This window comes from Odontesthes bonariensis, chromosome 2 (assembly GCF_027942865.1).
Source record: "Odontesthes bonariensis isolate fOdoBon6 chromosome 2, fOdoBon6.hap1, whole genome shotgun sequence".
Classification (NCBI taxonomy): Eukaryota; Metazoa; Chordata; class Actinopteri; order Atheriniformes; family Atherinopsidae; genus Odontesthes; species Odontesthes bonariensis.
In genome coordinates this window covers 2999310-3013958 of record NC_134507.1, presented here as the reverse complement: position 1 = coordinate 3013958, position 14649 = coordinate 2999310, and the positions used below count along the sequence as shown (strand labels likewise).

The 14649-nt window shown below is 43.0% G+C and overlaps 1 protein-coding gene and 1 long non-coding RNA gene across 4 annotated transcripts in view; one reads left to right on the top strand and one right to left on the bottom strand.

The window, feature by feature from the left end:
- The window catches only part of LOC142388931 (uncharacterized), a 406360-nt gene that overhangs the window by 151387 nt on the left and 240324 nt on the right, over positions 1 to 14649 (top strand). The gene's annotated exons all lie outside the window — the stretch shown is intronic.
- LOC142388697 (NACHT, LRR and PYD domains-containing protein 12-like) overlaps positions 1 to 14649 on the bottom strand; it is a 199095-nt gene that overhangs the window by 11531 nt on the left and 172915 nt on the right. The window contains exons 12-15 of one of the 2 annotated variants that reach the window (XM_075474244.1): positions 6211 to 6312; positions 3239 to 3358; positions 1237 to 1356; positions 254 to 486 (exon numbers count right to left, since the gene is read on the bottom strand). In XM_075474244.1, the coding sequence (XP_075330359.1) occupies positions 254 to 486; positions 1237 to 1356; positions 3239 to 3358; positions 6211 to 6312 (575 nt within the window). Of the gene's footprint in view, positions 1 to 253; positions 487 to 1236; positions 1360 to 3238; positions 3359 to 6210; positions 6313 to 14649 lie in introns of both variants that reach the window. The other variant, XM_075474249.1, reaches the window with a different exon arrangement.

Genomic DNA, 14649 nt, shown 5'->3' with positions numbered 1-14649 from the left:
GTGTGAAGTCCTTCTGAAACCTGAGGGGGGCTGAAAACTAACAACTGCCCACTAACACTTTTATTCTCAGCGTCTGAAGAAACTAAAACATCAACTGAAATAAAAGACACATTTCAGCAGTTAAACCTCCTCTTTTTAAACCACTGACTTTGTCGTCATGGCGATTCATATTTTTTGTAAAATATTATTGTTTGTGCATCTTGAACATGTTGATGTGTGTGTGCGTCTAAACGGGTTAACAGAAATATCTGACCTGGTGCAGCTCTGGATCTTTCTCCACACCGGGGACAGGAGGAGCCTCCTGAGGGAGCAGACTGGTCCCAGTATGAGCCTCCTGAGGGAGCAGACTGGTCCCAGTATGAGGTGATGCACTGTCTGCAGAACCAGTGTCCACAGCTGGCAGAGACCGGATCCTTCAGGACGTCCTGACACAGAGCACAGCAGGACAGCTGCTGCTCCTCACAAACACCACTCCTCTTCCTCCCTCTGCAACACATGTCTTCATCACTAAAATCCTTTTAAAATAACTCCATTTAGCATCAACTCTGCTGTTTGATGTGAATACAAACTCAACCCTTCCTGCAGCAACATTTCACATTTGGTTCAATTCTCAGTTTGAGCTGACTTCACTGTGTGAATATTACTGCTGCTGCTCTACAGAAAACATTTCATTACATTTCAAATCAGTCCTAATCCTATTCTACATTTGCTCTTTTAGAATTAAGAAATAAAAAACTCTTTAGTAATTACAGATAACCGATAAGTGTATTGATAAAGACCTGGGCTGATCAAATAGATTCTAACAACACTGGCTGCAGCTACACTCTGAGATGATCACATTTCATTCCACATCCATCCACTGTGACCCCCTGAGCTGTCAGAGGCAGAAAACAGACCATCACTGACAGACATGTGGTCCTGTTCAGAGGCCATGTTGCTCCTGAACTGGAAGTAGAGTTTAGATTTCCAACACAAACCAAAATGATCAGAAACTCAGCTCTGTAGCCAGAGTTTTGGGTTTGCCACATCAGATTGTGCACCACCATCTCCTTGGTTTGACACCAGACTGAGTGCTGTTCTCCCATTTGTTGTCATGGCAACAGGAGAAAGCAGCAAGTTAGTGCCTGTGCTAACCTAGTTAACAGGACATTGAGCTGGTTTGGATATAAATGCTGAGTTTAACAGAAATAAAAGAGATCAGGAAATGTCCTGAAATCTCTGTTTCAGTTGTCTTACTTTGTGTCTGAGGGTCCAGCTTCATCACTGAGGTCTGGAGGATGATCTTTGGACCAGTCACTCTTCAGAGACAGACAGTCGGATGTTGGAAACTCTGCTCTCTGTCTGTGGTGCCGACCTCTGCTAACACAAACATGGTGTTATTCATATGCAAATACATAAAATGATCTATATGAGGAAAATAAATCAGTGGAATAAAAACAATTCCAGGTTTATCTTCAGCACTGTAGCCAGGCTGACAAAGAGTCCGAGCTCTGTTGAGCCAGGTATTCCTTTAACTCTCAGCAGTGATGATTTCATGAGCTTCTTTATTAATAAAATTGTTTCTATTAGAGAGAAGATTGATGGAGTCCTTCCCACTATTACCAGTGATGTATCATCAAGTACAGCAGCTTTAGAAGTATCTTTAGAACCTGATTTGTATTTAGACGGCTTCTGCCCAGTTGATCTCTCTGAACTAACAACAGCAATAGTCTCTTCTAAACCATCAACTTGTGTTTTAGACCCAATCCCAACCAGACTGTTCAAGGAGGTTTTCCCATTAATTGACACTTCCATATTGGATTTGATCAATCTGTCTTTGTTGACAGGATATGTACCTCAGACTTTTAAGGTTGCTGTAATTAAACCTTTACTTAAAAAACCTCCTCTGGATTCAGAAGTGTTAGCTAATTATAGACCTATATCCAATCTCCCTTTAATGTCTAAAGTTCTTGAAAAAATAGTTGCAGCTCAGCTTTGTGATCATTTCCACAGAAATAATCTGTTTGAAGAGTTTCAGTCAGGATTCAGAGTGCATCATAGCACAGAAACTGCACTGCTGAAAGTTACCAATGATCTCCTCTTAGCCTCTGATAGCGGACTTGTGTCTGTGCTTGTCCTGTTGGATCTCAGTGCTGCATTTGATACGGTCGATCACAGTATCTTATTACAGAGACTTGAACATGTTATTGGGATTAAAGGAACTGCATTAGGCTGGTTTAAATCATATTTATCTGATAGATTTCAGTTTGTTCTTGTAAATGAAGAATCTTCCTCACACACCAGAGTAAGTCATGGAGTTCCCCAGGGTTCTGTGCTTGGACCGATTCTTTTCACTTTATACATGCTTCCATTAGGTAACATTATTAGACAGCATGGCATAAATTTCCATTGCTATGCTGATGATACTCAGCTGTACTTATCTATGAAACCAGATGAAACCAATCAGTTGTTCAGACAACAAACATGTCTTAAAGACATAAAGACCTGGATGACGCCCCCATCTTGCCTGCTGCCTACCGTACAGGCCTGTGGGGGCAGTGCTATGATCTGGGGCTGCTGCAGTGGGTCAGGTCGAGGTTCAGCAACGTTATGAGCCCAAAGAATGAGGTCAGCTGACTACCTGAATGAGCAGCTTATTCCATCAGTGGATTTTTACTTCCCTGATGGCTCAGGTATATCCCAAGATGACAATGCCAGGATTCATAGGGCTCACATTGTGAAAGAGGGGTTCAGGGAGCATGAGCCATCATTTTCACACATGGGTTGGCCCCCACAGAGTCCAGACCTTAACCCCAGTGAGAAGCTTCGGGATCTGCTGGAGAAGACTTTGCTCAGCGGTCCGACTCTCCCATTATCACTGCAAGATCTGAGAGCAAAAATAATGCAACTCTGGACTGAAATAAATGTTGTGCCATTGCAGAAGCTTATTGACACAATACCACAGCGAATGCTGCTGTAATCAGAGCTAAAGGCAGTCCCACGAAATATTAGAGTGGGACTTTTTCTTTTGGACGAGCAACGTATTTTGTCCTTTATCTATTCATATATTCATTCATTCATTCATTCTGTTTTTCTCTGTTTTTTGTAACAAAGAGATCAGGAAAGATCCAGAAATCTCTGTTTCAATTGTCTAACCTAGTTAACAGGACATTGAGCTGGTTTGGATATAAATGCTGAGTTTAAAGAAAAATAAAATAGATCAGGAAAGGTCCTGAAATCTCTGTTTCAGTTGTCTTACTTTGTGTCTGAGGGTCCAGCTTCATCACTGAGGTCTGGAGGATGATCTTTGGACCAGTTGCTCTTCACAGACAGACAGTCGGATGTTGGAGACTCTGCTCTCTGTCTGTGGTGCTGACCTCTGCAAACACAAACATGGTGTTATTCATTTGCACATACACATAAAATGAATGGTCAAAGCGCCTGACTATCATGTATAGATACAGTATATTTATGTATATATATATGTATACACACAAAGCATAGACCAGGCCCAAAGTGGCTAATATGGAGGACCAGGACAATTCCTTGTGGGCCGGTCTGATGTTGGGGCCGCAAGGGCCAGTGTTCTCTTTTTTTGGGGGGGGACGGAGTTTAGTCATGGCAGTGGGTTTATGTTAATGTTTATGCATTTTGGCTTTTATTCAAGAGAGAGGTTGAAAGAGGTGCGACTGGGGACCGTATAAAGTTATTAAAATTAATTTTTACTTTTCAAGAAGTGGCATGGGGAAGGCAGACTTAGGATTAGGGCTCTGGTCCTGTGACCTTAGGTTCAGGGTGAGTGGAACGGAAGGTATATAAGAAGAGAAAGTGGGTTAAGAAATATTGTTTTTTTGGAAGAAATTATTTAGATTAATTTTTATGGTGGACACATGTGGGGGCGGGGGGTGGACTTATGTTCATGTTTTTTTCAAAACGTGGCGTGGAGTGGGGAACTTAAGGTTAGGGCCATACTCCTGTGAACCTTAGGATTAGAATATGTGGGAGGGGAAGGCATAAAAAAGGGGTCTAACTTTGGATAAAAAAAGTTTTTGGGAAAAATTATTAAAATTAATTTTTCAAAACGTGACATTGAGGGCCAGAGTTAGGGTTAGGGCTATGGTCCTGTGACCTTAGGTTTAGGGCTAATGGGATAGGGAGGTATGTAAAACTAGGAAATGGTGTTTCAGTTTGGGATGAAATAATGTGCTCATACAAAAAAAAAAATAATAATTAGAAAATAATTTTGGTTATTGAGGCTGATCAAATAGTTCAATTAGAGCCTTGCTATCTTAATTGGTTGGGCTGTGAGTCAGTGCAAAGATCTGCACAGCTTCCTAATAATCTCTAGTGTAATAACTCAGTTGATCCACTAGTGTAAAAAGTAATAATTACCTTGTAAAAGTTAATTATTTGAACTAAAATTACACTCAACGGAGCTTGGTACTAGAAAGGTTATTATCCCGTCTTTAAAGCAAAACCCCAATTTCTTTTTTTTGCGTGGGTTCTCTCCGGGTACTCCGGCTTCCTCCCACTGTCCAAAAACATGCATGTTAGGTTGTTTGGTGTCTCTAAAATTGTCCTTAGGAGTGTGTGGGATCGTTTGTCTCGTGTGTCTCTGTGTGGCTCTTTGATGGACTGGCGGCCTGTTCAGGGTGAACCCCACCTCTCGCCCAATGACCGCTGGGATAGGCTCCAGCCCCCCCGCGACCCGAACCGAAGGATTGTCGCTTAGTGTTAAAAAGTATAACTATTTTTCAAGTGTGGGACTGTATGCCAGTTAACGATCAATACGGTTTGCAAGTTCTTTAGACATTTACTAATTTTTCCTAAAGTATTTGGTGTGCCTTGTGAGGGGCTGTATGTCAGTTAATGATCAACAGGACTGGGTTAGGGTTGTGGGTTGGTTACGTACGCTGCTACTGCTGTCCGTGGGCCGCCTTCGCCTCCACTGGCAGCTCCCGTTTTTTTTTGCAAACGCTCCCTTACAAAACAGGTCAGTGCACTCAGTCAGTGGTGTTTGACAGATGGAAAGCAGAAAGAGCAAGGGTGGCGCAGAGAAGGCTAGACTTAAGGCAGATTTAGTGTTGACGTGTCGCTCACGGCGGTGGCGTGAAAAAAAAAAGTTTAAGAACACACACACAGTCAAATCAGCTCTGAGGAATCAACACGTCTCATAAAAGTTGGCAGCAAAACGCTGGAAAAGTAAATGTTATTAAAAGGAAAAAGCTGGAACCAGTCAGGTTAAAGGGATAGCTCGCCTCTTTTGACATGAAGCTGTATTACATCCCACATTAGCAACATCATTTATGAACATTTTGGAACCAATCAGGTTAATTAGCAGCAGGTCAGCGGCATAACTGGGTGTAAAAAGAGCACCTTAGAGAGGCAGACTCTCTCAGAACTAAAGGTGGACAGAAACAATCTGCAGATTGATGCTGGATTTAGTGTTGACGCGTCGCTCACGGCGGTAGCGGCCTGTGACGTTATAATGACGTTTCATGCCTGGCGCTTGCCTTGAAAAGACGGCGCAGCACGTTGTCGTGCCACATAACTGGGAAACTTTGTCTTGTAGCCCCTCAGAGTCAGAAGATGCAGCACCGAGCAGCAGCCATGAGCCCACAAGTCCAGAGTGGGCAGGTAGGATTACTCATTGAGTGAATATTATTAGAATGAATATAATGAAAAGTATGGTGTAGACCTGCTCTGTATGCAAAGTGCCCTGAGCTGATAGATGATCCATCAGCTCATTAATGAAACTGACCTGAATTGATCAGAAGGCTTTGTAAAAAGGGGAGTTTTGTGCTGAGAATTAGGATCATTTTTAAAATGTGATTTTGTGTCAGAAGCAGAGCCAGCAGCCAGTAGTGATGAGGGAACTGCTTCTGTCAGTATGGGAGGAACAGGTGACCTGTTGTACACTCAACATGTGAGGTTATAATTACATGATTTTAATCACATGTTCTGATCTAAAGTGGGTCTGAGGCATGAAACTCCAGGGCTGAAAATGAGTCCCACTCCGGCCCTGGTATACACACACATTTATATATATATATTTACACTGTATATACTATATTTATACATGTTTAGATATATAAATAAGGTTAAAGTCAGCTTGTCACCCTGAATATTTCCAACCTGCTTCACACCCTGTTTGGGTTGCCAGTATACGTTGCCATGGTGATGTCCCAGATAAGAAGCTGCCCCCCCCCCCCCCATGAGCAGTTCTCTTACTTTGTGTCTGATGGTTCTGGAGGTCTGGATGGGTTCCTGTTGGTAGAGCGACCGCTGGATGCTGCAGACTCTGCTCTGTCCATCTTCTGGACTTCAGTCAGTCTGAGAGAAGAAAAGAATGAAGACACGTCTGTTCAGTTCTCACAGCCAAACTGAAACAAGCTTTAACCTCCTGCTTTTCTTTCTGTTCCATGTCAGAAAGAACTTTTAGAGAAAGTGTGGGAGAAGGATGTCATGACATGCTCATGACTTCTGGCCTAGTTACATCCTGGGCCTTGTTGACTGGTTCAGATGAATATTGTTGATAGTTAGAATGAGCGTGTTGATGATAAACTGCGAAAGCTAGGCGCCTCCAGAGAGGGCCACGTACACTTGTTATGATAAAACGGTATAAAAGGGTGTCACAAAATGAGCTCGTCGGACATTTTGTACATTCTGTATGCACATTTGCTGTGACGGTTTGTTCAATAAACTCCCCAATGGACGGCTGACCAACGCGGGATTCGACTCTAATTTCTCCACAACATAATGGTGACCCCGAATTCGTGAGAGTTTGCATCTGGATCCCGGCGGAGCGTGTCCTCTGTGCCCCGACAACCGACATCAGCTGTAACAAGCCGGCAGGTGGGATTTTGTTCCTACCATTACAGTTGATCTCTGTTAGTGGAGCACAGCTGACGGCTTCTTCCGGCTTCCCCAAATTTAAAAGAACACAGGAGAGAGACGGATCCTGCATTCGGTAAGCATTTCATTGTTACTTCTGCGCAGGGGGGCTGCTGAAATTGTAATTGTTGAAACTTTGGGCCAAGAGGAGCCACATGTGTGAATTGGGATAAAAATTGGGTAAACAGCAGCTTATGTGAGTTGTAAAGCAGACAGCTGTGGTCAGTTGGTCTGGCTTGTGTGGTTGTATTGTTTTTTTTGTGGTAATTAAGAAGGACTATAGTCGCTGCGCTCCGGCAAATTGTGAATCGGATGAATTCAAACTGGATTAATTAATAGCTGTAAAGAAGCGGGCAGGTTGTTGAGCAATCGCCAATAGTACCTCTTGCGTCTTATCAGCCATCCTTCAATGCATTGGGGGGAGCATTGATTAGCAATCACTAGCGTTGAATAGCATAATTAGCATTCAATTAGCATTGGTCAACAAGGAAGCTAGTATTGATTAGCAATAAGTAGCATTGATTAGCAATAGTTAGTATTGGTTAGCATTAGTAGCATTTGTTAGCATTTCGTTAGCCATAATTAGCATTGATCAGAAAGACAATTAGCATTGATTAGCAATAGCAATAAGGCAAATATTGGTTTAAATCTTAATTAGCAATAGGTTAGCATTTATTAGCAACAACTAGGAAGCTAACAGCAATTGGCATTGGTTAGCAAACATCAACATTAGCAATAATAGTAACCGAACTCCAAACTAGAAGTCAAAAAGCTAAATTAGCCTAACATTGAATTAACATTGGTTTAATTAAAAAAAAAAAAAAAAAAAAAAAAAAAACAACCTAGAGCGTAAGCTTTCAAGCTAACATAGGCTAACCTTAACATTAGCATTGACAATATCCAATCCAATAATTAGCTGCATCTAAGCTAAATTTAGCCGAACATTAAATTAACATGGATTAGAGTTAAATAATTAATGAATTTAAATTGACTTTCAAAAAAAAAAAAAAAAAAAAGGGGGGAATACGAATAATAAATAAGGAAAATTTAGAAAATAGATAAGTAAATAAAAAAGGAAAAGTCAAAAGTCAATAGAAGGGAACTAACTAGGTGAAACAATGGATGTAACACCAACAATAACCATTAGCGCCAAACATCCTGAACATTCCAAAGATATTAAAAAGATATCTCTAAAATGGGAAAAACGAACAAAAAATAACGTCTCACCCTGGCCAAAAGGTGGCACTTTCAATGTAACTACCTGTAAGATTATAGAACAATGGATTAAAGCTTACAAACCAAAGGACAAAAGCAAAAAGAGACAGGAAAAGAGAGAGCTTGAATTAAAAGTTTTACATTTCTTTGAAAATGCAGAGCTATTTCCAACACTGCCAGGAGCAGTAAACATACAAGGAGATTCTGAAATAAAAGATCACAAAATATCTCATGAACGTCCAGAACCACAAATAGCTGCATCAAGCAGTCATGGAGCTCCTGAGCCAGACACCGTCTGTAATTCAGATCAGGCAAGGGGACAGCTCCCACAAGATCAAAAATCACCCGAACTGGCACCTCCAGTTCAAAAGGCATCTTCTGAAGAACATAAGAGTCCGACAGCGTCAGCACCGAGTTTGATAGAAATGACGCAGGGACAGTATGTGCCGTGGCAGACGCTCGTCCTAGGGGGGCTGGTTGCTCGATTGCGGACATTCACACAGGTGCAAGTAGATGGATAAGAGCTTTTGAACAAGAGACTGTGAATAAACTGTTGTCTGTGGGACACATTAAGGCAGTGTGGGCACTGTGTTTGGGAACTTCTACCATGGAGGGCATTTTGAGACACAGTGAGAATGACTGGATGTTAAGCCACCGAGCTGATGGAACTGACTTTAATGCATATCGAGCTGCACTCTGGAGAGCGTTACGAGCTGAGTTTCCTGTGGGAGTGGACCTCGAAGCATTAAAGGGGGAGCCACTGTCAGGAACAGAGAGTCCGGTTGTGTACATTGCACAACAATTGAAGAAATGGAGACAAGAGTCTGAGGGAGAAATCGAGAAGAGCCCAGCTTGGGTGACATTGTTCAGAGTTTCCATCAAAGAGGCTCTGCCTGCCCCAGCTCAGGGGAGGGAGGAGGATGTGGTGGGGCTGAATTCAATGTCACATGGACAATTCCGAGACCACGTGGTGCATGCAGTAAACAATTACAGAAAAGAACTGAAACGGAAGGAGCAGGAGAAGGATATGCAAAGGGAACTTGCACGGTTGCAGTTAGAAGAACTGCAAGTGAAGCAAGAGGTACGATGGGAGGCCATGACAGCGGGGGCCGCTGAACAGCCATCACAGGGGCAAGTCCATCGTCGACCCTGTCAAAGGTCAAGAAGAGGTGCACCTGGAGGACGAAGGTCCTCGGGAGCATGTTGGGCCTGTGGCGAGAGGGGACACTTTGTTTACAGCTGTCCGAGAGCACCGAGAAACCCGAGTGTTCGGCAGGACACTCGGGCAGAACAAAGTTTCTAATTTAAATTTTAGCATTGATAGCCTAAATTAGAGTATCTATTTAGCCCATAGGGAATTACTGATATCTCTCCATCCCACTTGGAGGGAGTAAGAAAAGCGCCATGTCCAAAATAAATAAATAAATAACTAATGAATAAATAAATAAAATTAAAATACAACAAGTATGATCTTCTTTTGGGAGGATTATGCAATAAAATGCGCTTCCTCTGGAAGGAATCATGAAAAATCCAAAGATCAAAGGTTGAAAGCACAACTGGAGAGGACAACCGAGGCTAAGTTAGCCTTTGAAAATTTGAAACGAAATTAGCAAAAGTTATCCAAAACGGCCAACACTAGTCTATGAGAAGCCATTTTTCTTATATGTCTCCAATAAAAACCATAAGATTTCAGAACTAATAAATCAGAGTAGGTATGTTGTGACTCGGACAGGATGTTTGCAGGTTGTGCATCTTTTGACACGTCCAGATGTGAGAATACAGCAGGGTACTACATCGGGATCTGCGGATGTCATTCCACGTGAGTTGGAAGGAGAACCACATGAGCGTGTCAGAAGCTGTGAGATACATTAAACTGAGACCTGACTTAGAAGCAACTTCACTTGTGCAGGCTGACGTCACTTATGTTGTGCATGGTTCATGTTGTGAGATCATTTGGGTAATCATGCAGGTTTTGCAGTTGTGAAACAGGAAGGTGGAAAACTTTGTGACGGTGAAAGCTGAGAAGTGTGAGTGGCCATGTTCGGCAGAGTTGGCTGAACTGAAGGCACTAACGGCAGCATGTCTACTGGTGTAAGGTAAGGTTACGAATGTGTACACAGTTTCTGCATATGCTCATGATATTTGCTATTTGTTTGAAGCAGTTTGGAAGCAGAGAGGGTTCAGGAGGTCAGACGGAAGTCCAGTGCGACAGGAGGTCCAAATGAAGGAGCGGATTGCAGTCATGAGAATTGAAAATTGGAAGTGATAAAGTGTCAAATAATCGTAAAGGTAACAAAATGGTCAGTAAAGGTAATAACGCGGCTGATGAAGCAGCGAAAGTAGCATCAAAGTGTCAGCTTGCTGTTTTGGCACCAATGGTGTTACTGGAGCCAGAGGTCACGCCACCACAAGGATATTGGTCATACATATTGGATAAATAGTCGTAGGAAATTTTTTGGGTAAGAGAATTGATTCATCTGTTTATCATTCCATCACAGATTAGCTCAAATAATGGTTAAGTGTTTGTTTATAAAGGTGCAAGAGGCATTCTGCAGCAGCGGCGAATCAAGCAGCGCTGTGGGGCCGTTTATCATCCACAGAGTCAAGGGATGGTTGAGAGGATCAATGGAACCTGGAAAGTGAAATTGAATTGAATCTGTGCTTCAACTAAACTAACTAGATGCTTTGCCGCTTGCACTAATGAGCTTTCGTATGCAGACTCATAGAGTCACGCGCTAACACCGCATAAAATGCTAACGGGTCGACCCATGCCGGCACCTCAGTTGAGAGGTCCCTTTAAAGGGCCCCCACTTGAGCAGTTGCGAACAGAGTGGACAGCTTATATGAAGCAATTAACTGCAATCCACAGAACAATCTATCTACAGGAGGAGAACAGAGACTTGAGTCTCAAACAGCTGGTTGAGAGGCCAGTGGTGCCAGGCGACCAGGTGCACATCAAAGTGTTCCGAAGGAAGTGGCTTGAGCCAAGACGAGAAGGACCGTACACAATGGGGCGAGCAACATCAACAGCAGTTCAAATGGAAGGTAGCAACACATGGTACCATTTGAATCACTGCACTAAGGTTCGGACTAAAGACACAGACGGAGTCCGAGGGAAAGGATGAACAAAAGGAAGAGGTTAAGATTTCTGACACTGTGAGCATCCAGGTGTGGGTGTTGGCCGACAGCATGGGCTCAGGAGAACGAAGCCTGAAGATGTGGGACGGGATCCCACAGACAGGAGAGGCTGGAAGGGTCCCGTGATGAAGCCACCCCGCAGGGAAGTAGCCAGCCTGGATCGGATGAGTATGATGCAACAATACACACCCACTCAGACCATGCCACGCCACGAACTTTGCCAGCAATACACACTAGAGCTGGTCGTGAAGAAGATATGTTAAGCTTGAAGTTAAGTACGTAGGGATAAAGGATGTTGGAAGTGTGAGGAAGTATGTATGAGTAAGTATGGGTAAGTGTGAGGAAGTGTGGATCATGGGTCCGGAGGAGGAGACGACCAAATCACCGCCTCTGGACACCACGACAAAGGGGCAATCTGGTGAGATCATGTCAGATTGGGTCAGGAGTAGTTGTTCGCAATGGTTGTAAGAACAGAAAGATTTTTCGGGGAAGACTAGGGGGACTTGATACCATTAGCACTACAGGACAGAATAATCATGTTAATCCAAGAACAGACGGAGTGTACATGCACAGGTGGAGTCAGGAAAACAGTGTAACTGTGGAAGATGGGTTAAGGCAGCACAGGATATGTGGTATAGATGGGCATGGTACACTACGAGAGAACTGACAGCGACAGAGTGTCTCATATGCGCAGATGCTCCAGGAGCATTGCCTGTTGTTGTTCCAGAGCCACACACCTTCAGGGACTGTGCAGTGGTCCAGCAACGGGAATGCAGAAAAGGTAGGTTCACATCGGGAGAGGATAAATGGTTATTGTTTCCTATGTGTGGTATTAAGTGCAGATTGATGTTTGGGCCAAATAAATTACGGAATTGTTTTCAAAATAAGGGAGGGCCAAAAATTTGAGTCTTCTTGTGCGGAATTTAATCATAGTACATCACAGGATGGGCCTCCCACTGATTATAGAGTAGATTACGATGGTGAGTTTGAATGCTTTTGGAAGTCACGTGAGTAGTACTACTGTTAAATGGAACCAATATTTATTAGGATTTATTTATTTGGATCAAATTGTGAAAATATAGAAATGATCATTTTAACTCTATATCTTTTTGGGGATCAGACACACCCGATAGCTGAGAGTTACTGGATGTGTGGAAATGATGTTTTGTTAAATGTGTTACCCAACAGGTGGATAGGTCTTTGGGCACTGGTGAGGAGGAACACATCAGTTGTGGTAGTGTATGACAAGGTAAACGAGATGCGAGGTTTGGATGTGGAAAAAGGGAGAGTTAAAAGATCTAGTGATGGCTACATCAGGGATAAGCACGTTTACTTGGATGCAATATGGCAGCCGAGAGGGGTTCCCTTTGAGCTCAAAGCACGCAGGGAGATTGCAGCTGGATTTGAGTATATTTTGCCATGGATCACAATTAACAAAATGGGGAGTGGATTAATTACATATACTACAACCAACAGAGAATTTTTTGACTACACGAGTGAAGGGTTTGCAGGCTTTGGAGAACAACGACATGAGACGAGTATGATGGCTTGGTAGAACAGACAAGTTTTAGAATGTATATTAGAAGGGAAAATGGTGTGTGCCAGATGGTTGGGGAAAATGTTGTACATTTATACCCGGGAACACTGCAGCTGATAGAACGTTTACAACGGCCATGAAGGAGTTCAGAGAACGGAGAGAGGAGCTGACGTGTGATGCTGGTGGAGGTGAACGGTGGTGGACTGGTCTGTTTGGGATTTTGGGAGAAGGGGGAGCGATGACAGTTAGAGTGGGAATAGCAAGTTTGTTGATAGTGATAATGGTTTCCCTATTGGTGCGTTGCATTATACCCATTCTGAGAAGGTGTCTGCTGCAAGTTATGTTCAAACGAACAGTGGAGGGAATCAGGAGGCGGATGACCATGCGAGACCAGGTCTGAGGACCAACGCATGGAAGAGCGGGTCAACGAATGAAGGTTATCAACGGACGGTTCACATGATTCTTTCCTCGAGTGCGGAACCAAGTTTAGTCTAATAGGGAGAAGAGATGCTGAAGATCTCTTTGTGGGGAGTGACGTACTGGCGACCTCTCCTCCCAGAGTTAGCTTAGCAGTTCCAGACCCAGCCGGACGGATGTTCGGCCAGAAGCAGACGACACCAGAGTACGGGAGATGGGACGGGACGGGAGGAGCTGCATTACATTGCATTTTATTACTATTGTTGTGTGATAATCCATAATTTTATGTATTGTACTTGATACAAAACGGTGATTAATTGAGTTGAAGGTGGTGTATTCAGTCTATGTGTATTATCAATCAAAATTGATCACTAATATATCCATTGCCAGTTGTGTAAGTCAACTGTTCGGAGTGCGACCTTGGTAGAGTGGTCGGTCGCCAGTGGGGTGGGGCCGTAGGTGAGTTTTCCCAAGATAAGAACATGAGTTACAAAAGTAGCAGCCGGTGGGTTTTTCGCACCTATGCACTGCGAACAGTGGACAAGTGTGATGGCAATGTAAAACTTGTAGTGTTGTTGAATTCAATATTGTGTAATTTAATTTAATCATTTAATGTGATTCGAGTACACACATATATATATTCCTTTTCATTTATTCAAAATGGTCCCGTTGATTGATATTGTAGAATTATTAGAATAATTTAGTGTTGATTATGTTAATTAATTCTTAATTAACTATGTGGGATGATTTTCTTTCATTTTAGATTATTTCTTTATTAAATCACTGATAAGTGATTTCAGGGGGGACTATGTGGGAGAAGGATGTCATGACATGCTCATGACTTCTGGCCTAGTTACATCCTGGGCCTTGTTGACTGGTTCATATGAATATTGTTGATAGTTAGAATGAGCGTGTTTATGATAAACTGCGAAAGCTAGGCGCCTCCAGAGAGGGCCACGTACACTTGTTATGATAAAACGGTATAAAAGGGTGTCACAAAATGAGCTCGTCGGACATTTTGTACACTCTGTATGCACATTTGCTGTGACGGTTTGTTCAATAAACTCCCCAATGGACGGCTGACCAACGCGGGATTCGACTCTAATTTCTCCACAACATCATCGAACATAAGAACGAACGGTGATTTGTTTACCTTGGACACCAGTTCCTCTTTAATATACACAGCTAAACCAAACTTGGCCATGTACGCCGTTTTGTCGGGACCACAAGTAATTGTGGCAGCGATGTCGGAATCGGGGAACATGCATTTAAACAACTCTGAAATACCCTCGTTTCCATTATATGAATGGTGTTTGGCGATTGTGTTAGGAGTCCTCAACACCTCTGCTTTCATGGTTGGTGTGGACCCAAAAGCTGTTTGCAGATCTACTCTAGTTGCGGTGACGGTCGTAACTGGTGGGGCTGAACTAGCAGTTGGCTGGTTAACGTTATCTGCTAGCTCAGATACA